Consider the following 27,931-nt stretch of genomic DNA (forward strand, 5'->3'; position numbering starts at 1 on the left):
TATCCAGCACAATGTACGGAAACGAGCCAGGCTAAGGATGGGCTGGCTTGTCTGTGTCAGCTTTATAGGGCTGTTGCACTGAAGTTTGCACAGCGCCATTTCTGGCCCAAGCGGCCACGGATCCAGACAGTAAGAAGTTTCATCAGCGGGTTTTGCATGGTGTTTCAAACGGTATGGTGCCAAGGAAAGCTACAAAACCTGTAGGAAATCAACAGAAAAAACGGTGCTTCTTGAAAACTGCGAACAACTCCGGACCGTGTATTTGAAAGTGCCGTGTCGTCTGCTCAACTAGGGAGTGTTGCATAATTTGGGGTCCTGATGTTGCTGCTCACTTGCGCCACCTGGCCCAGAGCAACAGGTCTATTGGGAACATACCTCAAGCTGCGATAATAGGGACACGGAGGGCACACGGACAGGGATTCTTGATGATACGACCACCGACTATCCCCAATGCACTTGGCTTTCGAATGTGCTGCACTGCGGAGTTTGGAGAGGGACCGACAAGCACCACTGCTGGCTCATGAATTTGAAGTCGCTCGTTCTCCCCTCGGTTGGCCAACAAATGTACAACAAGAAGAACATTTCAGTTTTTCTTGCAATGCGCAATACTTTATGCCGGTAAATGTCTTCTAGAATATCACTAAAAATGCTATCGGAAAGCAGGCACACCTTCTGCAATGAGCTTCAAACAACTGTTTCGTCGCTTCGCAACTCTTTAGTTGCTTCATTATTCAGAAAAAGAAGCACCGGCTGGTGTACTACTTTAGTCCAGGCCAAATTATGTTGCAAACGCCTGTATGACTGTCAGGAAGCAACAGTTCACTTTTAGTATGACCACCTGTACAAATTTGAAATTTTAAATATGAAATAAATGGTCCTTTAGTGTTTGAATTGGGATATTTGATGGCGCCATACTCGGTGTAGTGTACTACAGCGATGGCCTGACAGCGCAGCGCTATGTGCACGAAATACTCATGAAGACTGTCTTCGACTTGAACGATGAGGTTCGAACATGATGGCACCCCACCGTGCTCGTCTGGCAGTGCCAAAAGATCTCCGGCAATATCTTCGCGGATAAGTGGATTGGCCGTCATGGGTCGATTCCCTGGCCTCCGAGGTCCCTAGATCTGACACCACTGGGCTTCTACTTGTGGGGCAGAATCAAGGTCGCCGTGTACCAAATGAAGTCCACAGCGCCAGAAGAATAATTGAGGGTTTACGTTGCGAGACAACTGAGATCATGAGCGACGCCACAGCGGTCGGTCTGTGGATTGCTTTTGCCCACCTGAGGGTTCTTTAACGTGCGATGAAAGCTCATCACACGCCTCCCCGAATTTAACGTCCCTCGCGACAGACGGCCTGTCGAAGCAACTTGTACCATGACACCAAGTTGCTGGTGTCCTCGGCCGGGCTCGAACCCGCGATGTCGGATCAGAAAGCGAACCTGCTACCGACTGAGCCACCGAGGCCGGTGGCGCCAGAAGAACTGCAGCAAAAAATAACCGCCTTCAGCCGTACCATCCCACCACAAGAGCTAAAGAATGCTGCAAGAAATGTACTTTACAGATGTCAGTTGTGTATCGGCGAAGACTGCAGGCATTTCAAGCACCCTTTTTGATTGTTGTTTTCATTGAGATTAAAAGGTTACAAAACTGTGGTTGTGTCCAAAGCGCAATCTAATCGTGTGACTCCGTTTATCGGCGATTAATAATAGGATTGCGGTCTGTTTCACTCTTCCTCTTTACCGGTTTTGTGTTCTTCTTTCTTCCTGCTTTCTTCGCAATGGGAGGGCCCTTGGGCGGAGCTCGTATCCGCGGCGAAGCGAAGGCCGCAAGAGCGCTCAACTTGCGATAGGATTGCGGGTGCTTTTTGGGTAGCAATTTTTCGCTGAAAAACGTGCACAAAATCAACTAATTTGGCTGCTATAGGCTATTCCAGACATGCCCTTTCCAATTCCGGCAGAACAACGTGATGTTCCCCTGGCATTTTTCAGAAATTAATTAGCAAAACTACACTAACTAATTAATTACACTAACGAAAATCATTACAGTAGGTCGCCAAATCCTTCAGGACTCTCATAAAGCAAGTCATATGCTTTAATCCCCCTAGTTCCTTTTTAGTGATTTTTTGACACTTTCTCGCCGGACACCCTGTATACAAATGAAAAACAGCCATAGAGCATTAGCTATTTTTAATTTTAATAAAATTAATTGGCTCAGTACTTAAATCCTTTTACCTCAACCTATATACACAGGGTGTTTCGAAAAATATGTCATTCGGACTTTATAAAAAAAACGGCGCGACGCAAAAATACGGGGTAAACGGCATTTGTATGGCAACTGAATTTGCCATCTTGCAAAAATATTTTCATTTGACTTTAATTAAAATAAATTGAATTTTTTAATTGAACTCCAAAATTTCTCAGGTCAACCTAGCGTTTTTTTTTTTTTTTTTTTTACAGAATTACAGAATTAGGGAGCCCATAGCGAACTTAGTCAGATCCTCCAGGAAATCTGCTCGATATTGCAAATGGAACTGCCGAAATTGAGGCTTCAAAGTTTCGGGTATTCAACGGCGTACGAAATCAGACGCAAAGATTCGTGGAGAGGAGGACTTGCTCCTGCCCCCATGAAAGATAGAAGGTAGAAAAAAAAACAGGGTGGGAAAAAAGAGGTGGAATCATTTTTGTTTGGCTCTTATCAACGTATGGTGGAATGTCACCCGCCTTGTTATCGGCGCGTCTTGTGCTGCACGCCGGTCCGGCAATAAACTGTTCTAGCTTCATGTGGGCAGAAACATGTCCTGCCCGTCGCGCATCTTTGCGACTGATTTGGTGCGCTCTTGAATACCCGAAACTTTTTGGGGGCAATTCCCTATGCAATATCGAACGGATTTCTTGGTGGTTCTGGCTAAGTTTGCTACGGGCTCTCTAATTCTGTAAAAAAAAAAAACGTTAGATTGACTTGGGAAATTTTGGAGTTCAATTAAAGAAATCCAACTTATTTTAATTAAAATCAAATTAAAATATTTTTGCAAGATTGCTAATTCAGTTGCCACACAAATGCCCTTTACCCCGTATTTTTCCGTTGCCCCGTTTTTTTTATAAAGTCCGAATGACACGTTTTTTGAAACACCCTGTATATATAGGTTGAGGTAAAAGGATGGTCAAACGGCCACCAAGTTTTATAGAAGTTCAAAAAATGACGCGGAAACAGATTTTAGGGAAGTTACAAACACTATTTTATTACATAGGGAGACTATAGGCTAGAGAACAGCTGTAGGCTACTCCAGACATGGCCTTTCCAATTCCGGCATAAAAACATGATGTTCCCTTGCCATTTTTCAGAAATTCATTAGCAAAATTGCATTAATTAATTAATTACACTAACGAAAATCATTACAGTAGGTCGCAAAATCCTTCAGGAGTCTCATAAAGCAAGTCCCATGCTTTTATCTCCCCTAGTTTCTTTTTGTGATTTTTTGACACTTTCTCGCCGGACGCCCTGTATACAAATGATTTTCTTTCTTTTTATTGCGGGTTAGCGCCGTGAAGCAACTGTGGCTAGTATGCAAATGAAAAACAGCCACAGAGCATTCGCTGTTTTTAATTTTAATAAAATTAACTCAGTCCTTAAATCCTTTTACCTCAACTTATATAAATATATATATATATATATATATATATAAAAGTGAAATAATAAGACTTGGACTACAGATTACAGGAACGTTAACAAAAACTAATTTATTTAATGGGCAATTTAACACATAGATTTAAAAAAAAACGTCATTTATGCCAATGACGTTTATAACATATCCAACGTCATTTATGCCATTCAGTGTAACGCGTGTCAAGCACAATACGTAGGTCAAACCAAAATATCTTTTCGGATCAGGCACAACAACCACCGGTCGGACGTTAATAAAAAGCCAAATCCTCCTGTTTCCCGTCATTTCAACCAGCCTGGTCATTCAATAAATGACGTTGCCCTTTTTATTCTTCAATCAAACTTTAGCTCCGATAGAGGCAGGGAACAACGCGAGTCTTACCTCATTTACAAATTTCAATCAATCATTAACGAAGATCCCGGTGTACTTTCAACAGTACGGAATCTGGTCGTCCAGATGGGATATACTTTCCCATTTTTTCCGTTTATTTTCCTTTTTTTTTTCTTTTCAGCTACGGCCTCAGTACAGCTCACATGAGCTGGCTCCCTAAGAAAGATGACATCACCACCCGGACTTGACCTTGCGGAATGTTCCAGAATAAGTCAGACAACTGTCACGTGGCATACTTGCACCGATTGTGACGTCACCCAGGAAACCTATTTAAGCAATATGCAACCCTTGTACCTCTTTTGTCCTGACGAAGACAGTGCCACTGTCGAAAAGTCGACCATTCTTTTTTTTTTAATCTATGTGTTAAATTGCCCATTAAATAAATTAGTTTTTTGTTAACGTTCCTGTAATATGTAGTCCAAGTCTTATTATTTCACTGTTATTCAACTTCGTAGCCATCTGATATATTAACCTATTTGTCCTATATATATATATATATATATATATGTTTACAATTTGATCGTGCCCTCCCAGCCAAGGACAGCTGTTTCGGTCTACTTGGACCTCATCAGCTTGGCGCAGGGAAGTGACACGATCTTGGATCGGCGCAACAGTGCGTCTCGGCGAGACGTCAATGTTCCACGGTGACAGCGTCACCTGTGGAGGCCGCAGTGCAAGCCAGCAAGTACATATACAAAGGAAAAATAGCCGAAGCTCTGTAGTTGCACGTTGAGCACATGTTTACAATTTGATCGTGCCCTCCCAGCCAAGGACAGCTGTTTCGGTCTACTTGGACCTCATCAGCTTGGCGCAGGGAAGTGACACGATCTTGGATCGGCGCAACAGTGCGTCTCGGCGAGACGTCAATGTTCCACGGTGACAGCGTCACCTGTGGAGGCCGCAGTGCAAGCCAGCAAGTACATATACAAAGGAAAAATAGCCGAAGCTCTGTAGTTGCACGTTGAGCACATGTTTACAATTTGATCGTGCCCTCCCAGCCAAGGACAGCTGTTTCGGTCTACTTGGACCTCATCAGCTTGGCGCAGGGAAGTGACACGATCTTGGATCGGCGCAACAGTGCGTCTCGGCGAGACGTCAATGTTCCACGGTGACAGCGTCACCTGTGGAGGCCGCAGTGCAAGCCAGCAAGTACATATACAAAGGAAAAATAGCCGAAGCTCTGTAGTTGCACGTTGAGCACATGTTTACAATTTGATCGTGCCCTCCCAGCCAAGGACAGCTGTTTCGGTCTACTTGGACCTCATCAGCTTGGCGCAGGGAAGTGACACGATCTTGGATCGGCGCAACAGTGCGTCTCGGCGAGACGTCAATGTTCCACGGTGACAGCGTCACCTGTGGAGGCCGCAGTGCAAGCCAGCAAGTACATATACAAAGGAAAAATAGCCGAAGCTCTGTAGTTGCACGTTGAGCACATGTTTACAATTTGATCGTGCCCTCCCAGCCAAGGACAGCTGTTTCGGTCTACTTGGACCTCATCAGCTTGGCGCAGGGAAGTGACACGATCTTGGATCGGCGCAACAGTGCGTCTCGGCGAGACGTCAATGTTCCACGGTGACAGCGTCACCTGTGGAGGCCGCAGTGCAAGCCAGCAAGTACATATACAAAGGAAAAATAGCCGAAGCTCTGTAGTTGCACGTTGAGCACATGTTTACAATTTGATCGTGCCCTCCCAGCCAAGGACAGCTGTTTCGGTCTACTTGGACCTCATCAGCTTGGCGCAGGGAAGTGACACGATCTTGGATCGGCGCAACAGTGCGTCTCGGCGAGACGTCAATGTTCCACGGTGACAGCGTCACCTGTGGAGGCCGCAGTGCAAGCCAGCAAGTACATATACAAAGGAAAAATAGCCGAAGCTCTGTAGTTGCACGTTGAGCACATGTTTACAATTTGATCGTGCCCTCCCAGCCAAGGACAGCTGTTTCGGTCTACTTGGACCTCATCAGCTTGGCGCAGGGAAGTGACACGATCTTGGATCGGCGCAACAGTGCGTCTCGGCGAGACGTCAATGTTCCACGGTGACAGCGTCACCTGTGGAGGCCGCAGTGCAAGCCAGCAAGTACATATACAAAGGAAAAATAGCCGAAGCTCTGTAGTTGCACGTTGAGCACATGTTTACAATTTGATCGTGCCCTCCCAGCCAAGGACAGCTGTTTCGGTCTACTTGGACCTCATCAGCTTGGCGCAGGGAAGTGACACGATCTTGGATCGGCGCAACAGTGCGTCTCGGCGAGACGTCAATGTTCCACGGTGACAGCGTCACCTGTGGAGGCCGCAGTGCAAGCCAGCAAGTACATATACAAAGGAAAAATAGCCGAAGCTCTGTAGTTGCACGTTGAGCACATGTTTACAATTTGATCGTGCCCTCCCAGCCAAGGACAGCTGTTTCGGTCTACTTGGACCTCATCAGCTTGGCGCAGGGAAGTGACACGATCTTGGATCGGCGCAACAGTGCGTCTCGGCGAGACGTCAATGTTCCACGGTGACAGGCGTCACCTGTGGAGGCCGCAGTGCAAGCCAGCAAGTACATATACAAAGGAAAAATAGCCGAAGCTCTGTAGTTGCACGTTGAGCACATGTTTACAATTTGATCGTGCCCTCCCAGCCAAGGACAGCTGTTTCGGTCTACTTGGACCTCATCAGCTTGGCGCAGGGAAGTGACACGATCTTGGATCGGCGCAACAGTGCGTCTCGGCGAGACGTCAATGTTCCACGGTGACAGCGTCACCTGTGGAGGCCGCAGTGCAAGCCAGCAAGTACATATACAAAGGAAAAATAGCCGAAGCTCTGTAGTTGCACGTTGAGCACATGTTTACAATTTGATCGTGCCCTCCCAGCCAAGGACAGCTGTTTCGGTCTACTTGGACCTCATCAGCTTGGCGCAGGGAAGTGACACGATCTTGGATCGGCGCAACAGTGCGTCTCGGCGAGACGTCAATGTTCCACGGTGACAGCGTCACCTGTGGAGGCCGCAGTGCAAGCCAGCAAGTACATATACAAAGGAAAAATAGCCGAAGCTCTGTAGTTGCACGTTGAGCACATGTTTACAATTTGATCGTGCCCTCCCAGCCAAGGACAGCTGTTTCGGTCTACTTGGACCTCATCAGCTTGGCGCAGGGAAGTGACACGATCTTGGATCGGCGCAACAGTGCGTCTCGGCGAGACGTCAATGTTCCACGGTGACAGCGTCACCTGTGGAGGCCGCAGTGCAAGCCAGCAAGTACATATACAAAGGAAAAATAGCCGAAGCTCTGTAGTTGCACGTTGAGCACATGTTTACAATTTGATCGTGCCCTCCCAGCCAAGGACAGCTGTTTCGGTCTACTTGGACCTCATCAGCTTGGCGCAGGGAAGTGACACGATCTTGGATCGGCGCAACAGTGCGTCTCGGCGAGACGTCAATGTTCCACGGTGACAGCGTCACCTGTGGAGGCCGCAGTGCAAGCCAGCAAGTACATATACAAAGGAAAAATAGCCGAAGCTCTGTAGTTGCACGTTGAGCACATGTTTACAATTTGATCGTGCCCTCCCAGCCAAGGACAGCTGTTTCGGTCTACTTGGACCTCATCAGCTTGGCGCAGGGAAGTGACACGATCTTGGATCGGCGCAACAGTGCGTCTCGGCGAGACGTCAATGTTCCACGGTGACAGCGTCACCTGTGGAGGCCGCAGTGCAAGCCAGCAAGTACATATACAAAGGAAAAATAGCCGAAGCTCTGTAGTTGCACGTTGAGCACATGTTTACAATTTGATCGTGCCCTCCCAGCCAAGGACAGCTGTTTCGGTCTACTTGGACCTCATCAGCTTGGCGCAGGGAAGTGACACGATCTTGGATCGGCGCAACAGTGCGTCTCGGCGAGACGTCAATGTTCCACGGTGACAGCGTCACCTGTGGAGGCCGCAGTGCAAGCCAGCAAGTACATATACAAAGGAAAAATAGCCGAAGCTCTGTAGTTGCACGTTGAGCACATGTTTACAATTTGATCGTGCCCTCCCAGCCAAGGACAGCTGTTTCGGTCTACTTGGACCTCATCAGCTTGGCGCAGGGAAGTGACACGATCTTGGATCGGCGCAACAGTGCGTCTCGGCGAGACGTCAATGTTCCACGGTGACAGCGTCACCTGTGGAGGCCGCAGTGCAAGCCAGCAAGTACATATACAAAGGAAAAATAGCCGAAGCTCTGTAGTTGCACGATCCAAGATCGTGTCACTTCCCTGCGCCAAGCTGATGAGGTCCAAGTAGACCGAAACAGCTGTCCTTGGCTGGGAGGGCACGATCAAATTGTAAACATGTGCTCAACGTGCAACTACAGAGCTTCGGCTATTTTTCCTTTGTATATGTACTTGCTGGCTTGCACTGCGGCCTCCACAGGTGACGCTGTCACCGTGGAACATTGACGTCTCGCCGAGACGCACTGTTGCGCCGATCCAAGATCGTGTCACTTCCCTGCGCCAAGCTGATGAGGTCCAAGTAGACCGAAACAGCTGTCCTTGGCTGGGAGGGCACGATCAAATTGTAAACATGTGCTCAACGTGCAACTACAGAGCTTCGGCTATTTTTCCTTTGTATATATATATATATATATATATATATATATATAGGTCGATAGGTCGAGGGAAGTACAAAAGTCAAACGGCCACGAAGTTTTACAGTTGTGGAAGGAGAAAGACGCGGACAACAGATTTTAGGGAAGTTCACTAGTTCACTAGGGAACACTAGTTCATTTAATGGGCAGACAGTAAAAGTTGAATGAGAAACGGGGTCGACGTTTCGACAGTGGCACTGTCTATATATATATGATATGTATGTATATGTATATATATGTATATATATACTTGGTGAATGGGGTTCGGACGACCGCGAATATATCTAGCTGAAATGAAAATTGAAACACAGACTACGAAGGTACGGGAAGTAAGAAAAAAAGGGATAATTTATTTACATTTAAGATACTTGGAATGCTAAAAGGGTTGTCTACGTTACGGCGGAAGCTCCGCCTTCGTCAGGACAAAAATATGTCAGTGATACACAGAGCTTATAAAGGCTCGCATAGTGACGTCATCGGGAAAGGGAAAACCCCAACCTGGCGGTTGTCAATGGGTCACGTTCGAGAATGTTGACTTGTCAGGTTCAAGTGTGATGTCATCGTCCTTGGGGGAGTGGCTTTGTCCAGGTTGCGCCACCCATCCGGCTGAAAAGGAATTGGGAAAAAGTGCCTTATCTACGAGGTTAGACTTCTTATTGTTGATAGCATGCCGGGGTCTTCGTTAATGGTCGATTGGAATTTGTAGATCAACAACCACCCATCGGATGTCACCAAAAAACCTAATCTTCCAGTTTCCCGCCATTTCAAGCAGCCAGGTCATTCTATTAACGATGTATCAATCTTTATTCTAAAGTCAAACTTCAACTCTGACCGCTCCCGAGAGCAACGCGAATCCTACCTAATCTACAAATTCATATCGACCATTAACAAAGACCCCGGCATGCTATCAACAATAAGAAGTCTAACCTGGTAGATAAGGCACTTTTTTCCAATTCCTTTTCAGCCGGATGGGTGGCGTAACCTGGAGAAAGCCACTCCCCCAAGGACGATGACATCACACTTGAACCTGACAAGTCAACATTCTCGAACGTGACCCATTGACAACCGCCAGGTGGCGGGGTTTTCCCTTTCCCGATGACGTCACTATGCGAGCCTTTATAAGCTCTGTGTATCACTGACATATTTTTGTCCTGACGAAGGCGGAGCTTCCGCCGTAACGTAGACAACCCTTTTAGCATTCCAAGTATCTTAAATGTAAATAAATTATCCCTTTTTTTCTTACTTCCCGTACCTTCGTAGTCTGTGTTTCAATTTTCATTTCAGCTATATATATATATATATATATATATAGGTATTCAATAAAGATCAGAAGTGGAGACGGTGCTTCTACAGGATAAGGAATAAAAGGGGGACTTTATTAAAAACTAAGAGGGGGTATTCGACGTTTCGACAGCAGCGCTGTCTTCAACAGGAATGGGATACTATGGTGACGCAAGACAATTGCAAAGAATGAGAGGGGAATATGTACAAGGAGAGAGGGCAGCACACGTGCTTTGTCAAACAAAGGTAAAGGGGTACAATGAATCATAGGCAGTCAAGTTCTTCGCGGGAGGGCAATGATTTCCTGGGGTGACCAACCGGGAGTCTGAAAGAGATACAAAAGAGTGTATGTATTCTGAGAGAATTAGGAACTTAGGTTGCGAACTGTTGAGAGGACGCCGGGGTCCTCGTTGATCTGGCTTTTAAATTTGTAGATCAGGAACGATTCTCTTTGTTCTCTAAGGCGTTGGGATGGAAAACCCGATTCCAGAACGAAAATGGCTATGTCGTTAATTGAGTGGCTGGGTTTACTAAAATGTCGAGACACTGGCAGATTAGGTTTCTTTGATACGTCGGACCTGTGGTTGTTGAATCGGATTCGGAAGGATGTAGCTGTTTGACCGATATATTGGGCCTTGTACTCATTACATTGAAGGAGATAAAGGACATTAGAAGAGTTGCAGTTAAATAGACCATTAATTTTTGTGCGATAGTTAGAATTTGTGCTTTCTACTCTCGTAGCAATTTGCATTAGTTTACAGATCTGGCATCTGCGTCCGTTGCATGGTTGACAACCGTTGTGTTCCGAGGACTTGTTTAACTTGGCGTTCACAAGTCTGTCTTGGATGTTCCTTGCTCGACGATAAGTAACGCGGGGTGGTTCCGGAAACACCTGACTCATACGCTCAGATTGGACCCCGGCGTCGTCTCAACAGTTCGCAACCTAAATTCCTAATTCTCTCAGAATACATACACTCTTTTGTATCTCTTTCAGACTCCCGGTTGGTCACCCCAGGAAATCATTGCCCTCCGGCAAAGAACTTGACTGACTATGATTCATTGTACCCCTTTACCTTTATTTGACAAAGCACGTGTGCTGCCCTCTCTCCTTGTACATATTCCCCTCTCATTCTTTGCAATTGTCTTGCGTCACCATAGTATCCCATTCCTGTTGAAGACAGCGCTGCTGTCGAAACGTCGAATACCCCCTCTTAGTTTTTAATAAAGTCCCCCTTTTATTCCTTATCCTGTAGAAGCACCGTCTCCACTTCTGATCTTTATTGAATACCTTTATTTTTCGTGGTCAACCGCATTCGTTTATTTCAACTTATATATATATATATATATATATATATATATATATATATATATATATATATATAAACACGGCGAAACACGTGTCCTCTGGTGCTGCCGCATCGTTCCATCAGTATCTGTTTCTCTGCGTGCAGCCATAGAAGCCATGTTAATCTGTAAGTTTGAATTTCAAACACGTCTAGTATCATTTATTTGTTTCTTTAATGGCTTTTTTCCTGCATTATAATTCACTGGCTTGCACTGTGGCATTGAGAAGTGCTCAGTCACCATCCCAGGTGTATGTCGCTCGCTGAGTGACCCCTGGTTTGCCAATTGGGAACGATGCGCAGCTACCCAGGGCCGACGAGCCGCAAACACGGCGAAACACGTGTCCTCTGGTGCTGCCGCATCGTTCCATCAGTATCTGTTTCTCTGCGTGCAGCCATAGAAGCCATGTTAATCTGTAAGTTTGAATTTCAAACACGTCTAGTATCATTTATTTGTTTCTTTAATGGCTTTTTTTCCTGCATTATAATTCACTGGCTTGCACTGTGGCATTGAGAAGTGCTCAGTCACCATCCCAGGTGTATATCGCTCGCTGAGTGACCCCTGGTTTGCCAATTGGGAACGATGCGCAGCTCCCCAGGGCCAACGAGCCGCAAACACGGCGAAACACGTGTCCTCTGGTGCTGCCGCATCGTTCCATCAGTATCTGTTTCTCTGCGTGCAGCCATAGAAGCCATGTTAATCTGTAAGTTTGAATTTCAAACACGTCTAGTATCATTTATTTGTTTCTTTAATGGCTTTTTTTCCTGCATTATAATTCACTGGCTTGCACTGTGGCATTGAGAAGTGCTCAGTCACCATCCCAGGTGTATATCGCTCGCTGAGTGACCCCTGGTTTGCCAATTGGGAACGATGCGCAGCTCCCCAGGGCCAACGAGCCGCAAACACGGCGAAACACGTGTCCTCTGGTGCTGCCGCATCGTTCCATCAGTATCTGTTTCTCTGCGTGCAGCCATAGAAGCCATGTTAATCTGTAAGTTTGAATTTCAAACACGTCTAGTATCATTTATTTGTTTCTTTAATGGCTTTTTTTCCTGCATTATAATTCACTGGCTTGCACTGTGGCATTGAGAAGTGCTCAGTCACCATCCCAGGTGTATATCGCTCGCTGAGTGACCCCTGGTTTGCCAATTGGGAACGATGCGCAGCTCCCCAGGGCCAACGAGCCGCAAACACGGCGAAACACGTGTCCTCTGGTGCTGCCGCATCGTGCTGGTGCTGCCGCATTTGTAACTCAAACGTCACCATGCCAGTACTGGACAGCTGTTACGGCCTTGTTGGGCCACCATCAGCAGTACGCAGGCAGGCAACGTTTGAGTGGATGGCGTCAGAAGGTCACGTAACACGTGATTCCTCCCGTCAGGGTGAGATAACTCACTCACTGAAAGCCCAGTGCAAAAAGATGCACTGGGCTTTCAGTGAGTGAGTTATCTCACCCTGACGGGAGGAATCACGTGTTGCGTGACCTTCTGACGCCATCCACTCAAACCTTGCCTGCCTGCGTACTGTTGATGAGGCCCAACAAGGCCGATACAGCTGTCCAGTACTGGCATGGTGACGTTTGAGTTACAAACATATGCTATACGTGCAGCCAAAGAGCTCCGGCTATTTTTTTTCATTTTATATACAGGGTGTCCACGCTAAGTGTGAACAGATTTTTTAAAAATATATATAACACTTTTTCCAAGATGAAATCAATTGCAATATAGCATCTGCTGAAGGGCACCCCCTAGCAGGGCATTAGCAAAGTCCAAAGGCAATGTCTTAATTAACTTTCATAAATTAACTTTTTAATTATAAAAGCTACAAAGTTGTCCCAATGAGAACATCTGTTCCTTTCGGTCACCTGATATCGTAGCCGTTTTCAGAACAAAAATCCGTTCGATAGATCGCCCGCAAAAAATTCGTGAAGGCACGCCATTTTTTTCTTTATTTTGTTCATTGCGCTTCTTAGAAGACGCGTATTTCCTTCATCCCCAACGGGAGAGGGGGAAGGAGCACAGTGCCGCTTCATGCGTCGAAGATGAGCTTTAACTTGCGGAAACAAAACAAAAACAAATGTATCGGTTGACTCTATCGGAACTGGCCTTATTTTGGGTTGCATTTTCTGTTTCCTTTTAATCTTTTTAACAGGACGCGAGAGGCGATAGGCAGCTTTATTTTGTATGCTCTTTGGTATAGTTAGATATAACGAGTGGCACTAGATATATGACGCAGCAGCTCGCTGGTTTCGAGTCACCCAAACGCCAAAACCGTGTGTGCTGAAGCTTCGAAAGTTGTCAAGCACTGGGGAATGCTTGACGTGAGTAATTCTTGAAAAATGCGGTTATCAATCAAAATAACTGGGCAGCCTTTCAAGCTAGTAATGGTCAGGGCGATGGCCCGGTTACGCGAACTTTACTCTTTCAGATCGTGAAACACTGCGCACTACTGCGGAACCTTGCAGAAATTCCGGAGGTCTAACGTAAAAAGTGTTAATAGTGATTTCATAGAAACCCATGTGTATTATTCATTGTACGCTCTCGTACCGTATAGCTTGCAGCTTCTTTCTTTCTTTCTTTTTTTTTTTGTGCACAATAATAAAGGACTATTGAATATCGCATTGCCAAGTGACCTCGTTTCGAAATCCACCCTCCCATGGCGCGGTCGGAAATTATGTGGCAAATTAGGGGCCATGTTTCCCGTCGTGCTCAGTCTCCTTCCTTCTACCACCTTGGAATTGTCAAAATCGCGGCGCACTGCGGCCACTGTACTTCCGCTCATATTTTCAGCGCAGTCCGAATGTACTGTTTGGGACACGGTCGTCTAAAATCTCTACCCCGTGGCGGAGTGACCACATACTGGCGATGTCGCGCACAAAGGACTTGCACCAATACCCGTCCCGTGGGGAGGTCGCGCTAAACTGCTCTACCTAGCAGACGACACAGGGTATGCGATGGAACTCTCTCTCGAGAGATGGCTCTGAGTGGCCTTCCCTCTCGCGACTGTATTGATCATGGTATTGATGTAGTTTCTTCGCGCGCGACGTCGCCGGTAGGGGACTGCTCGGCCACTGTGTGGAGATTTTAAACAACCGTGTCCAAAACAGTGCCTGCGTTGGCCGCGCGAGGGGGTACGCTGCTTCACTCCCGCCAGTACCGTATATATAAAAAGGGAGTCTGTTCATTAATGGGACCTGCCTATACCTGAGGCTCCACCAACTTTTTGAGGTATGTGACAGATCGAAATACAGTCTACCTATATACTACAGTATACAGTATATCTACAGTATATCTATAATTGCACCCCCCCAGTACTTACACCACAACCTTATTTACTGGGTGCCACTATTTTGGAGAAAATTGAGGGTCCGGATTGAAACGGATATCACTGGTGACAGGACGGATTTTGCGCCCACTTTTATCAACGCCATCTGCGCGGAGAGTGGCATGTTGGGAAGGCTGGGAGTTTCAGAACTGGTTGCTGGCAGAAGTGATTGGGCAGGAGACTGGTACAACCGAATCGTCGTGCCAGACGTCTGCCGGTCTGAAGTCTTAAATCAGGTAATGTAAGTAGATCGAATAAAAAATGAGCAAATACGTATGTATAAATAAAATGAAGTTATATAGTACAAAATCCTGCGTACAAGGATCGCCCCTCTTGCTATTTTTTCGGTGTCACGGTCTTGCCTAGGCCTAGCGCTAGCGATGAAACATCCCATTTTCACATAAATAATGATGGCGGAGCGAAGGCTGAAGCTGATTTTGCAGATGCGTACATGAGGATATACACTCAAAGCATGAAATTAAAGTAGTATGTGAATTTTTTTTTTTGTCACAAAATCTCCGCTTCGCCGTTCGAAGCACCATCCTCCCTCTTGGAGAAAATTTGATGTCATGCCAGCTCCCATGGAAAACGGTAACCAATGAAATGCGCCTAAGTTTGACAGATCGAGCCTCTTTTTTAGGCTCCTCCTAATGGTGAGACTCCCTTTTAATACACGACACTCAACTCCCGCGTCAATCTTCCGCGACGCGCGTATATATACGTCATAGCAGGGCGGACTCTGCGTGCACGTTGGCAGTCTTGGTGATAATGGCAAGTTTTAGTGATCGTTATTCCTCAGTCGTTTGGCTTGCGAGCGTCTTTTCCGTTTTTTTTTTATAACGATTTGGATAAGTAGATAACCAATGACGTCTGGAGGTGACTTAGAACGCAATCACCTGACTGTGTCGTGACTAGGGTTGTCAATCGGGATATCACGAAATTCCGAGATCCCGGCCAGTTTTTGACGTCCCGAAGTCCCGGGATTTCTTCCGGAAAATACCGGGATCTTCGTGAGAGCAACTATGAATCAAAAATCAAGCACCTGCAGGCCATCAGGCAGAGACTCACCCCTTAGTAAGGAAATGGCACTTTTTGTGACTGGATGAGGCAGAGGACTGCTGCCTACGCGTCAGTACAGATATTTGCTGACTGTCATTTCCTCTAGCGCAGAAGCTGAACGGACCTTCAGTTTGGCAGCCACTATTTTCAGAAAATTTTGCTCCGAACTGGGAGACACCACCCTCGACGCTCTGTGCTTTCTCAGGTCGTGGGTCAGTCATTGTACAATGTGATAAGCACACAGCGACGGTGTTGTAAACTGTTTAGTGTTTCGTTTCTTTCCATTCGACTTTTTTGTTGCTGTTACACAGTGGAATGTTACACAGTTTGAAGAAATTATTCAGTAATATTTCCTGTGACTTCAAGTGTTGCGGAACTCGCCTTCTTTTCACGCGCAACAGTGAAATGCACATGAATAGAAAAGGAGTGGCATTGTCACAGCAGAAATAAATAAATAAAATGTAAGAGTTTAGTCGGCACCATTTTCCCAATGCGGTTATACTGCGAATTTTCCAGTGCCTTCCTTCAGGAAAAGGTAGAATTGACAGAGCCGCACATGAACTACGCAGAACACGCCGATTTAGTCACTTGAGGTAAATGGACTTTGTTAGATAATGCCGGGTTAGATAATTCTGATCCGCGCAGTACTATACTTCGAAGCACAATCTGAACACGTCACAATCCCGCAATCCCGTCCCGGGATCCCGGAATTGACAGCAAAAAATCCCGAAATGCCGGGACTGCCAAAATGGCTCGGGATTGAGAACCCTAGTCGTGACAGAATCGTTGGCGAACCAAACACGGTCTCTTGTTGTGCGGTGAAAAATTAAAGTATCTACATGATCTCATTCGATAGAATACGGGTTTTGCTACACTATAATAATCATAATAAAACATTAAACGAAGTATGAAATACACCTGAAAATATCTTTTTCTGCGACCCTTTCTGGTATAGAATGATGTCACGTCTCAGGTAAAGTGTCAGGTATAGAATGAGGTCCGCATTGTAAACACTCTCCATGCAGGAACCTGCTCTAAAAAAAGGCAAGAAACAAACAAAAGGATGCCAAAATGGCGCACTCACGGCTAGTCCTGCGTTGATTTAACTTATTTTGTGTTTAGTTATTTATTTTTGTTTGTTTGATTCTAGATGACTTGTGTCCCATTCATGACAAACTGTTCGATATAGACACATAATGGAAGTGGGACAAGAATCTAACGCTATTAAATTCTAAGCGACTTTTGGAGGGTTAGAATCTCTATGCGGGACAAAGAGAACCATGACGTTCAAGACTTGATTATGTGACACATGTCATGTTGTGTCATGACGTATACACACTGTCATATATGATACAATATTCACATCGTCACACGTTATGATGTGACTAAAATGGAGCTTCTTGCTGGCAAACACCGGCACTGCATCGTTCTGCGAGGCCCAAGGAAATTACATCATTTCAGACCGATTTATCGCCAACATTTGGGGCGAAGCTAGTGTCGTTCCCTTCTGATATGAGAGCGTTCGTTTCACCTCAATTCGTCCAAGAGTTATTTTTAGTCCTTAATCTTATCGTGTTCTTTCGTTTTCGTGTTCGTAGTATGCAAAGGTAGGAATATCATTCAACTTGCCTCTTATTCGCAGTGTAAAGAGGGTCGCTATAAAACAACAAAAGGAACTCGACTTACAAAGCAGCAAATGAAGTAGGCAAGAAATGGAAAGGGGAAAAAAACGCAATTTGGAGCATTTGTGGAATACCCCGTTCTTCTTTCTGGGTCAGTATGGAACGTGCTTATAATTCGGACCTCAAATCATCCCTGGTGTGTCGAAAGAAACGTAAATGCGGACATTGTACGAATAATTGAGGCAAACACAAACTCTCAGGCGAGGAGGAGGAGGAGTGTCGTTGGGAGGAACCCGAGAGGTCTGCCTGCCTGATTAGGCGGCATGTTTCTCGGGAAGGGAAAGGTGGTGGAGAGGAGGAGAGGAAAGGGTGAAGTGGAAGACCGAGCGGAATCCGCTCGGGGGGAGGATAGCTGCATCCATGGTCCGACTTCAGGGGAACTGTGCCGGCATACGCCTATTACACATCTGAGGGAAACCCAGGAAAAACCCTAGACGGCACACCCGGCCCGCGGATTCGAACCGCGGACCTCCCAGTCTCCAAGCGCACGCGTTACAGCTGCGCCACCTGAGCTGGTAAAACTCTCAGGCCGTGAACTAAAAGCGGCATATCAAGGAAACTAGTCAGCTGAATAATTTGATATGATAGCCCACAGTGGCACGAGAAAAAGAAATAGGCAACAGGACGTCGTAGGTTTAAAAAGTGATTTTATAGTTTTTGTTAGCGTCATCCAGCAGACGCTTTTCTACCAAACGCAATATTGCGGATATTTTGAGTTGGGACGTTACATTCAGAAAGTCGCAGTCGAAAATTGGCTAACTTGCCAAACTTCTGTTTTTAACTGATAGCACAAGAGGTAGCGCGTGCAGAAACACGAAGCCCATTTTTGTTAAACGTCACATACTAAACGATGTGGGCCCGCGGTTATTTGATCCGCTAATCGGAGGAGAAAGAGCGGCATACACAGCAGACACTGCCTCACTTTGCCGTAGCACTTTAGACTGTGAGGGAGATTCCTGCTTTGCATTAAGGCATACGTGGAGCAGCATTTCCGATTCGAATGACACCTAGTACGTGATGAGGTGAAGCGCAAGTCAATGATTAGCGATGATGTCAGGTGCGCTTTTCACTTCTGAAGCCACAACGTTGTATTTCTCAAAGATCACATTTTGGGGTAAGGTCTCCGGAGCTATCCTTCCACGTGAGCCGTGTACTTGCACAATTATCGGAAAAAATATCGGTGGTGGTGTATCGCGCTATTCGGATCACCAGTCATGGACTTCCCCCAATCATTCTCCTTTCCATTCCAACCTCCAGTAGTACACACGCCTAGGTAATGATTGGGCTGATTTTGCTCACACCTTATTGGGGTACACTACTGTTCCAAACGTGCTCGTTCTAGCACAGAGTGCACAGTTATCACGCCGCCTCAGTGTAGGGGGAAATTGCCGCGGGAAAATTCAGACTTGTACAGCTTGGGACAAAAGTTTACGGAACACGGGGTTGTCACATTTCTCCATTTGAGCGACACCCTAGCAGCAAACAAAGGTGGACGCACACATTGAGAGACGGACAGGATAGCTGAACACCCGTTTCTTATTCGATATCTTCTTGATACGTAGCAGGGGGCCGCTCCCACGAAGAAATACGCCAGTGCCGTGTTCCGTAAACTTTTGTCCCAAGCTGTACGTATTTGGAGTATTGTATTTAAAATACCGTATTTTAAATACAGTTTGCGGTATTTTGCTACTCTACTCAATACTTTTTGTTTTGTGTATTTGTACTCTATTTAAAATACATTTTGTGGTATTTTCTACTCAATACTCTAATTACATATTTTGCATCTCTCTCTCAAACTTTCTGTGTCTCGTCTTCCATTATCTTGCTTGTTCAGGGGAAATTTCCTGAGTCTGTCGGACTTGACGCAGATAGTGACTCTGGATCCGGACATTGGCCTTTCTTGGTCTCCATTTAGAGATCTTGCGCCGTGTGTACTAATCATTGGCAGGTGAGGGTTCTGTTATGTGTGCCCTGACGCGGTGACGCCGAATTCTGACCTCGCCGAGCAGGGACCTGCTAGAAATGTACTTTGTTCTGGGTCACATATACGTAGTGGAGTTATGTGGTACCTCATCTTTGTCGTCTTTTTGGCACTTGTGTTTAGAAGACTCCTGTCACATAGCGGCGGCTAGCGTTGTGCGCGGGGTTTAGGTGATTCATTCGGGAACTTGCCGGATTTACCAGTGACCGTGACTTTTTGCGTTCAAGGATAAATAGTATCTTAATTGTATTTCAAACACTTTTTGAAGTATTTTGTACTCTATCTGAGTTACTTTAATTTTCACGTATTTATACTCTATCTTAATTACATTCTAACGTTAGTATTTATTATCTTACCTTTAATACATTTTTGAGTATCTTGTACATGTCAGCGCGGGATGCATTACGCGTTTGGGAAATGACTAGGGCCAGGAATTTTAGGCATTTGCCTCAAATGCATATAAACGCCTAAATGCAACATTTTCGTGATAGCCTGCATTGTAATCGACTCTGTTGGGCTGTCGCCTTTTTTAATATTTCAAGATGCCATAGCAGCCTTTGTTAGACGTACACTCTAAGAAAAAAAAGAGTACTTTTACTCCTTTTGGGGACTAAATGCATTGCCACAAAAAAATAGTACCTTTTGAGAGTAAATGTACGGGAGTAAATGAATGTTACAGAGTGGAGACTGCATTTCACGCGCTGTTGTAAGAGTCCCAGGTACATAATTCGTGTACATGCATGAAAATACTTTGAATCAAACCGTCAACCGTGATATATCGAGCTATATAAAATCTTGCGCCATACGTAGGACACAATTTGCGGAGAAAGATGTGTTAGCTGTTTCTTACTCTGTGTGGCTGGAAAATTGCTACGTTGGCTCAGTTATACAGCCTTATGCCATCAAATTGACCAAGGGCACATATTTACATAGACTGTTGCATTCAGGAGACCGTTCGCGGAGTTCGCATGCGAGTAGTTGTGAACAGGAGAAGACCGGAGTGATTCAACGCTGGGCTAGTAATTCGCAGAAATAAACGTCTCTGCTTTTCTACGATGCACGACGGGACTATCAAGTATCCATTAAACTCTCCACCGAAGATAGACGCTTCTACTTCTCGGCGTTGGTGTCACCCTTCGCGCGGCATTCGTGCCATGACATCACTCGTCATTTCACTCGTCATTATCATTTAAAATGTCACGTGGCGTCGAATCGTGGCTTGAAGTCACTTCTGCGCCGTCTCCATCTCAACGATGCCCTCACCCCTGTGCTCCGGGTCAAGCTGCGTTACAGTTACACGACGCTGTGCCCAGCTTGCCACGTCTCAACTACAATTCCTCACATCGGCGAGGTCCACGACCCAGACACCTGTGAACGGCGAACGCTTCAACGCCAACTTGCACTCCTTTTCCACACATAATTCAGCTTCTCCAAGGTCCTTGGCCATGGAGCTCCCCGCGCATTAGTGCCGGGCTCTTGGTCTCCCTTTTTGCTTTCGTTCAAGCTGCTGGCCTCCTCGAAAAGCACTAAACGAAACTTCGTCCTGTCATTTTCGTCATGTCAAAGTTTGGGCTCACCACGGGCAGTGTCCTGTGGCTACCGCGAGGAAGCATCCCATACCATAACCACTTTTCCATCATTTATTGTTATTGTTTTTGTTGTTGTTGTGCTGAAGTGAGAGCTCGGACACCTAAATGAATATTACGATGCCAAAATATTGTGATGCGCTTACCGATGCGGCCACTACGCTTTGTCCAGAAGCCGCCGCCACCGTGCCGACACTGTATACAGCGGAACCCTGCGTGCAGAACACACATATCATTGGTACATCGTTTATATTGCCACACTGTCGATTGCTAATTTGTGTCATGTGTATGGTGAAAGTGGACACCGTTGAAGGAAACAAAAGTGGAACAAATGGGCACTCGAAATACTATACAAGTCAGTTTTCTGCCCCTGTATTGTTGTAGGAGGCTAATTCCACCGAAATTCGACCACCGCTGGAACTTGGACATCTGTGGTTTCTTGAAAAAAAAGAAATGTTTGTTGGGACGCATAAAACGGACGGTGCCTTATCAAGCGAAATTGCTAAACACATAGCGGTATATCAATTGTAGTTAATGATAAGTTGTTAACAGACCCAGAAGAAGTTTTAAGTCAATTTAATAAATATTTTAGTGACTTAGTGAACCATGTGCCTTCATTAAATAGCTAATCAGTGTGTTAATGTGTTAATGTGTGCTAATCAGTGTACCATATGTGAAAATGAATAACAGGTTCCGGCGATGACTCCTTTCTCCCTCTTACTCCCTCGCCTCTACACTTCATAGGTGCAAAGAACCATGCATATTTTTTCGGTCCAGTTCCGGTTCGTTCAAAGGGGAGAACAAATGTTTACGGTTCGGTTTGGGTTCGGTTCGCCAACAAATAACATTTTTTTGCGGTTTTCGGTTATGGTTCAGTTCCGGTTTCGACCCCTGATTACGTGAGATGTTTTGGGTCATTCGTGTGAGCCAACAATTTAAACACGTTTTAAAGGATTGTGTGGTATGCAAGAAAAGCAACGCCAAACATGAACATCAAAGCGAAGGACAACTTCAAGCTTATCGTTCCTCCAGATGTCATCCGTTTCAAGTAACAGGTGTCGATTTTCCTGGGCCAATCATCATAAAACAACGCAAAATAGCCTTACGCAAGGGCATGATTCTCACCACGCAGGCGAGTCTGCCACACCGTGTGCAGTGACAACAGAAAACCGTCTAAGCTTGTTTCTAAGAAACCTCATGACGTACTGCGACCCGTGAGAGACTCGTTAGTTCAATACAAGTACTCTGCCAGGGGAAGACGCTGGAAATTCATTGCAGGACGAGCTCCCTGGCAGGGTGGCTTTTGCGTTCGGTCAACTCAGCCATCAGGAAGACCCTCTCAACGCAGGTAATAGGTTTCGTGGTAATGGAGACCTTGCTCACTGGAGGCCACTGATCAACTGGAGGCTAACGATCTAATTTTTCAGCGAAGCGAGTGAGTGTATTCCATTTACGCCAGCGGATAAGATACCCGGTAGACGTCGGATAGCACACCCAAACTCGTTAGCACGTCCCCCTGTCCCTGTCATCAGTTCGGGCTCAGCACGGACAGTGTCCTGTGGCTGCCACGAGGAAACATCCCATGCCATAACCACTTTTCCATCATTTATTGTTCTTGTGCTAAACTGATAGCTCGGACACCTAAAAGAATATTGCGATGGCAAAATGTTGTGATGCGCTTACCGACTTGGCCACTACGCTCAGTGTGGAAGCTGCCACCACCTTGCTGACACTGTATAAAGCAGAACACTGCGTGCAGAACACAGATCATTAATACATCGTTTATATTGTCACACTGTCGATTGGTAGCCTGTGTCATGTTTAGGGTAAAAGTGGACACCGCTGAAGGAAACAAAAGTGGAACAAATGGGCACTCGAAACATTGTACAAGTCATTTTTGTGCCCCCATATTTTTGCAGGAGGCTAATTCCACCGAAATTCGACCTCCAGTGGAACTTGGACATCTACGATTTCTTGAAAAAAAAAAAAACAACAACAAAAAAAACAAGACATATTTGTTGGGACACGCAAAACGGACAGTGCCTTATCGAGCGAAGGTGCTAAAACACACAGCGGTATGTACCCAAAATGTACAATTGTTCGCCGGTATATCTGAGATTATTGAGCAACTTTTCCCAGTTCAAGCATTAAGTACCTATCTTTCGAGATGGGTAATATGCATTACGTAGTTGAGTTTTTTTTTTAATTCCGTGTTAGAGCCGCGAAGCAACTGTGGCTATGAGCGGGTAGAGAGGACAGCAGGAAAGAGTGGGGGACAAGGGGGTGAGTATGCGTCCTGGGCTGACTTCGCGGGGAACTGTACCGACGTTCGTCTGGAAAGTCTTCGGAAAATCCAGGAATGAACAACAAGGACACAAGTGATCGACCCGAGATGTCGGTCGTTTCCGTAATTCTTGCGCGTATTCAACGGGAGATCACTTGTACCGCGATGTCACGATATTGTTTCGCTCTCCTATGCTCCGCCTACAGCATTGAACGCGGAATAGAGGCGTAAAAGCGGACGACGCGTTCACACCGCGATAGTGTTCCGTTTTTTGCGAAGCGCGCCGGCACCTTCCGACCTCGCAGCGAATTTCCGGATATTAGATTAGCTGCAAAAAATAAACGGCGCAAAACTCCGAATTCCCGGAATACAATCAACTCCGAAAAGTTCCTTCCGTATGTGCCAAAAATAAACTCCGAAGGAAAAGCCCGATTCCTCATTGCATCTTGCGTATGCCAGATCCTTTTGAAGTGCGTCTGAAATGGCCGACACCCGATTCTGGATGCAGTCCTTACTCCCCGCTATTGCTATCACTCAGAAAAAAAAAAAGAGAAAAAAAAACAGTAATGCTTGTCACGATACACTGCGTCTCGTATAGCAAGTATACCTCCCGTATATCTAATACTAATTGGTATTGTGTACTTACCGTTCCCTTCGCGGCAGAGATGATGTGGTCAGACATTTTCGTTCCGGTAGTAAGCGAACTGCGGGGAAATGAAAAAAAAAAACAGGCACATGAAGCCTCATTCCAGGAACAGGATCACTCCGAAACATCCCTGATCTTCACTTTCAGAAAGAAGTGACTCAAACCAAAGGGAGGCTTTGACGCACTTGGGAATGGAAATATCTTAGAGGTGATTACACCTAATTTATGCACTGAAAGAGGAGTGTCGTCTGAACTCCCTTATTGGTGAAGAGGTGACCTGACTGGATCCCCAGCACGACACTAACTTCTCCCTCGCTCGTAGATGTTGTACGCGTGAATGGTGATTTGTTCATTCAACGTGTGAGTTCACTATTTGCGTTGGACGCAATTTACAAGGTGTCGCTTGTACTTCAGCGATGCTTCGGGACGTCTATGTGTTCTTACCACGAGCTGAAGCACATGCGTTGTACGAATCTGCGTTGTATAAATCTCGCATACAGGAAGGATGTGTTGACTACTGCGCTCCGAAGGTTAAAGGGACACTAAAATGAATCTCATACATTGTGAAACAGAAAAAAAAAAAGCTGCACAGAGTCAAAGCAGGGGTTTCACTGTACATATATCTGAAACGCTGTGCATGAGTCACACTCTAGGGAAATGAACTTCACCGCATAAAATGCACCTAGCTAGTCATCATCTCGAATGATACCCTTAAATTCCGTAATTTGTTGTTGAATTTGTTGTCACAAAAAAGGCGTACGCCTCACGTTTTCAACGAATCAGGAGGGATATCGAAATCATTCCAGATAATGGCTGGTTAGGAGCAAGTGATGCGGTGATGTTCATTTTTAAAAGTGCAGGCGCTTTCACTGCTTAAGGGGCTGATCAAAGAACGAAGTGAAGTAACTCTTTCCCTCGTCTACTGTGTCATCAGACGTCACTCGGGTACAGTTAAACGGTATAAAAGAGCGCCGTACTGTATGGGGGTCACGTGAGCAGTCACGTGGTAGACAGTAGCACTCCAGAATGCAATGCGAAGGCGGCTACTCTCGTGACGATGGGAAACGGTCGGAAGAGCATATCCTGTATTTCCTTCCTCCATGATATTTCCCGATCTCGAACTTCACGTTCTCCAAATAAGAAAAATCATGGAAAATGCTGGACTGATTCGTAAGACGGCACGCCGTGTTTAAGAACTACATGCAGAACTAAATGTTTTTTTTTCTATTTTTATTTTTTCTCTTTACAACGAATACACCAATCCGGACAATTCTCAAGCGCAACAACGCGGACATGCGGCGCCAGCTATGAGGGAAATTTCAAGAAGCGTGTGTCTGAAACAAGCGGCGTCGAGCAAAAAATGTCGCGTCTAGTCCCGTGTCTCAATCTTGCCCCACGTTACCCTTTATTGGATTGGCAACTCGCACGGAACACAGGGGTGACACAAATCCGCCATTGTATGAACTACCACCAAGCGGGTGTTTTTGGCAAAACTGCCATCTTGACCTGGTCGCACTCGTAGACAGAGTCATTTTGAGGTCATGTGACTTGGCTCAGTGGGTCTCAATGCGCGGTCGTCGTCGCGTCTTTGGAAGTCATCAACAGTACGAGGCATTATGTGCAAAACTGCGCATCTTACTGCAAGATTATAGGACAAAAATAATTACAGTGATCGAAAGACATCCAAGACGTCCGGCAAGAGCAACGACCACATTGTTTACAAACGAGTTAGCCGCCGATCGTGGGCGCCGCCATCTTTAAGGTCACGTGTGCATTGACGTTTGCTGTGACGTGCGACCAGGCTCTGTCCAGGATGCATTGCGTTCGCCTAGCAAGCTTCCGTCTACGGATCAATATTTTGGATGCCTTGGCATGGAACCTTTAGCATCAGTATCACTTCTGGTCAAACGCGCATCGGTCTCTGTTAAGAGGCCATACCAGTCGCGGAGCAACTCCGACTCACGATTTTCCCGATTCGAGATGGCGCCACACTCGCCGTCCTTATCACGCCGTTCGCCTCCGACTCCCGAAATAATCCCCATTGTGCATGGTTGACCTCGCGAGTATAAGGTGGCCCGCGCCATCTGCGCTGTTTGTCTGGAAGTAAAGTTTCGGACTTTGATACGAAAGGTCCGCAGTCCGATTCCAGACATTCACGTCTTTTTGCTTGTCTCTCATTGCTATATGAGTACTTTATTTTTATTTTGGTGTTATATATTTATGCTCCAATTATCGTTTTCACAAGTTACTGGCGCCGGCACTGGCTGATTATGGAATTTTTAGTTGCTCTTCGTATTGTTTTATCACACATCACAACGAACGTGATGTGACACGGGGGCTCACGTTAGAGCCCTGTAATGCCGACATGACGCAAATAATTCAACGCATTTTTTCACATTCTGGAACCGCACATCTTTAGCCTTTCTCGAGGAAAACATTAAGGCGATAAAGGATGCGCCTTTTAGAAGTTGCCTCGAATGTATGATGTACTTTCAATTTTTTTTTTAATTTTGCGAGGCTGCAAAATGCGTGCACACGGCGCCAACAAATACGAAACATATATCACCGGAAAGCACATTTCACGTTGAACAAAATAATATATTGGTCATCATAAAGTACTCGGCAGACGCTACGCGGGTTGGCCCTGAATACAATAATAAAGTTATGACAGCCACGACAGTTACGTTTGACAGTAGTTACGAAAGTCTGAAGTTTTGAAGTTTGAAAGTTACGGCAGCCACGTTTGAAAGTTTTTTTTACATGAAGGTGGGACTTACTAAAGCATTTTTGTACACTCCCGTCCACTGTCCTCTATGTGAAAAACAAGAGATAAAATCGCAAATGTTTCTTCCGGATGTTGCGTCTGCGCCAACGAATGTCTATCTCGGTAAAAATGGACATAGATACTTGGAAGAAAAGGCTTCGTCACCTAGACATGTCCGACAAAAATATACAATTCTTCAAGTAAACCCTGAAGCCACGTGCGGACTCGCAGGCATGATCTTACGTGGAAGCATCCTGCTGTGGCTTTTGTCGAGAGATAGATGTGACGTAACCGCAAGAGCGAAGAAGAGAAAAGGTTACGTTTTTTAAAGAGTGCAGAGGCTCTCTCTGTTATGTAGAAGGTGTCGTACAGACATCATCCTTTACCTTCCTGTTTGTGCTTCTTCTCCCATTCTTCCTTCCTCCTCCTTTCTCTTCTGAAAAGATAAATGACAGGTTGTTAACAGACCCAGAAGAAGTTTTAAATCAATTGAATAATTATTTTCGTGACATAGTGAACCATGTGTCATTATTAAATAACCCTATTCAAACAGTCCCGCTGCCTCCATCGAATTCAAAATATTTTTTTCCTCGACCTGACTACACCTGATGAGGTTCAGTCAGATATCAAGTATATTAAATCCTTCAAAATCCTTTGGACACGATGTCATATTCACAAGGTTTTTTAAGCGGTTCGGGCATTTGCTCGCTAAGCCATTGTCGGAGATATCAAATGACATATTTTCTCACAGTGTTTTTCCCAACACAGTTAATCTTGGTATGGTGTTCCTTATCTATAAAAAAGGAAGTAGGACTGCAGTTGGGAATTATCGTCCTATATCGATACTTCCTTCTATTCGAAAAGTGTTCGATAAAGCAATATTCAACCGATCAGAAAAGTTAGTGAGACGTTACGTTGTACTGGATCGGGGGGCACCCAAAATGATGGTCCACACTCATTCGAAACCGAGCTGCCGAAATACATCGGAATGTAGGCAAAGATCACTGGCAATATGTGCTTACAGATGCAAAACCCTCAGATGTTTTAGTTACGGCCATATCCCCCAAGGAGATCTTGGCCTCAAATCTGTGGTTTAAAGGGCCATCTTGGCCGAAAGACAGACTTAACTACTGGTCTGCCGCCGCAGTTCGTCCCTAAATACCAAGTCACTTCGGAAAAGATGAACCGGGTCCCACGGTCTTGCACACGTCCGCTACGCCGTCGGCAGCAAGACTGGACGGGGGAATATACAGAAGCGCAAGAACCGTACATCGATTCACAGCGTCTCAGAGGGTCAGATCTCAAGCCCGGTGACGTCGTGC

The 27,931-nt window shown here is 45.7% G+C and overlaps 1 protein-coding gene across 1 annotated transcript in view; it reads right to left on the reverse strand.

Moving 5' to 3' along the window:
* LOC135395547 (atlastin-2-like) overlaps positions 1 to 27,931 on the reverse strand; it is a 230,070-nt gene that overhangs the window by 190,984 nt on the left and 11,155 nt on the right. Inside the window, exons 4-7 of the mRNA XM_064626693.1 lie at positions 26,996 to 27,045; positions 23,846 to 23,903; positions 22,599 to 22,664; positions 21,062 to 21,127 (exon numbers count right to left, since the gene is read on the reverse strand). Coding sequence (XP_064482763.1) covers positions 21,062 to 21,127; positions 22,599 to 22,664; positions 23,846 to 23,903; positions 26,996 to 27,045 — 240 coding nt within the window. The remainder of the gene's footprint in view (positions 1 to 21,061; positions 21,128 to 22,598; positions 22,665 to 23,845; positions 23,904 to 26,995; positions 27,046 to 27,931) is intronic.

The sequence above is a fragment of the Ornithodoros turicata genome, chromosome 1 (genome assembly GCF_037126465.1).
Source record: "Ornithodoros turicata isolate Travis chromosome 1, ASM3712646v1, whole genome shotgun sequence".
Taxonomy (NCBI): Eukaryota; Metazoa; Arthropoda; class Arachnida; order Ixodida; family Argasidae; genus Ornithodoros; species Ornithodoros turicata.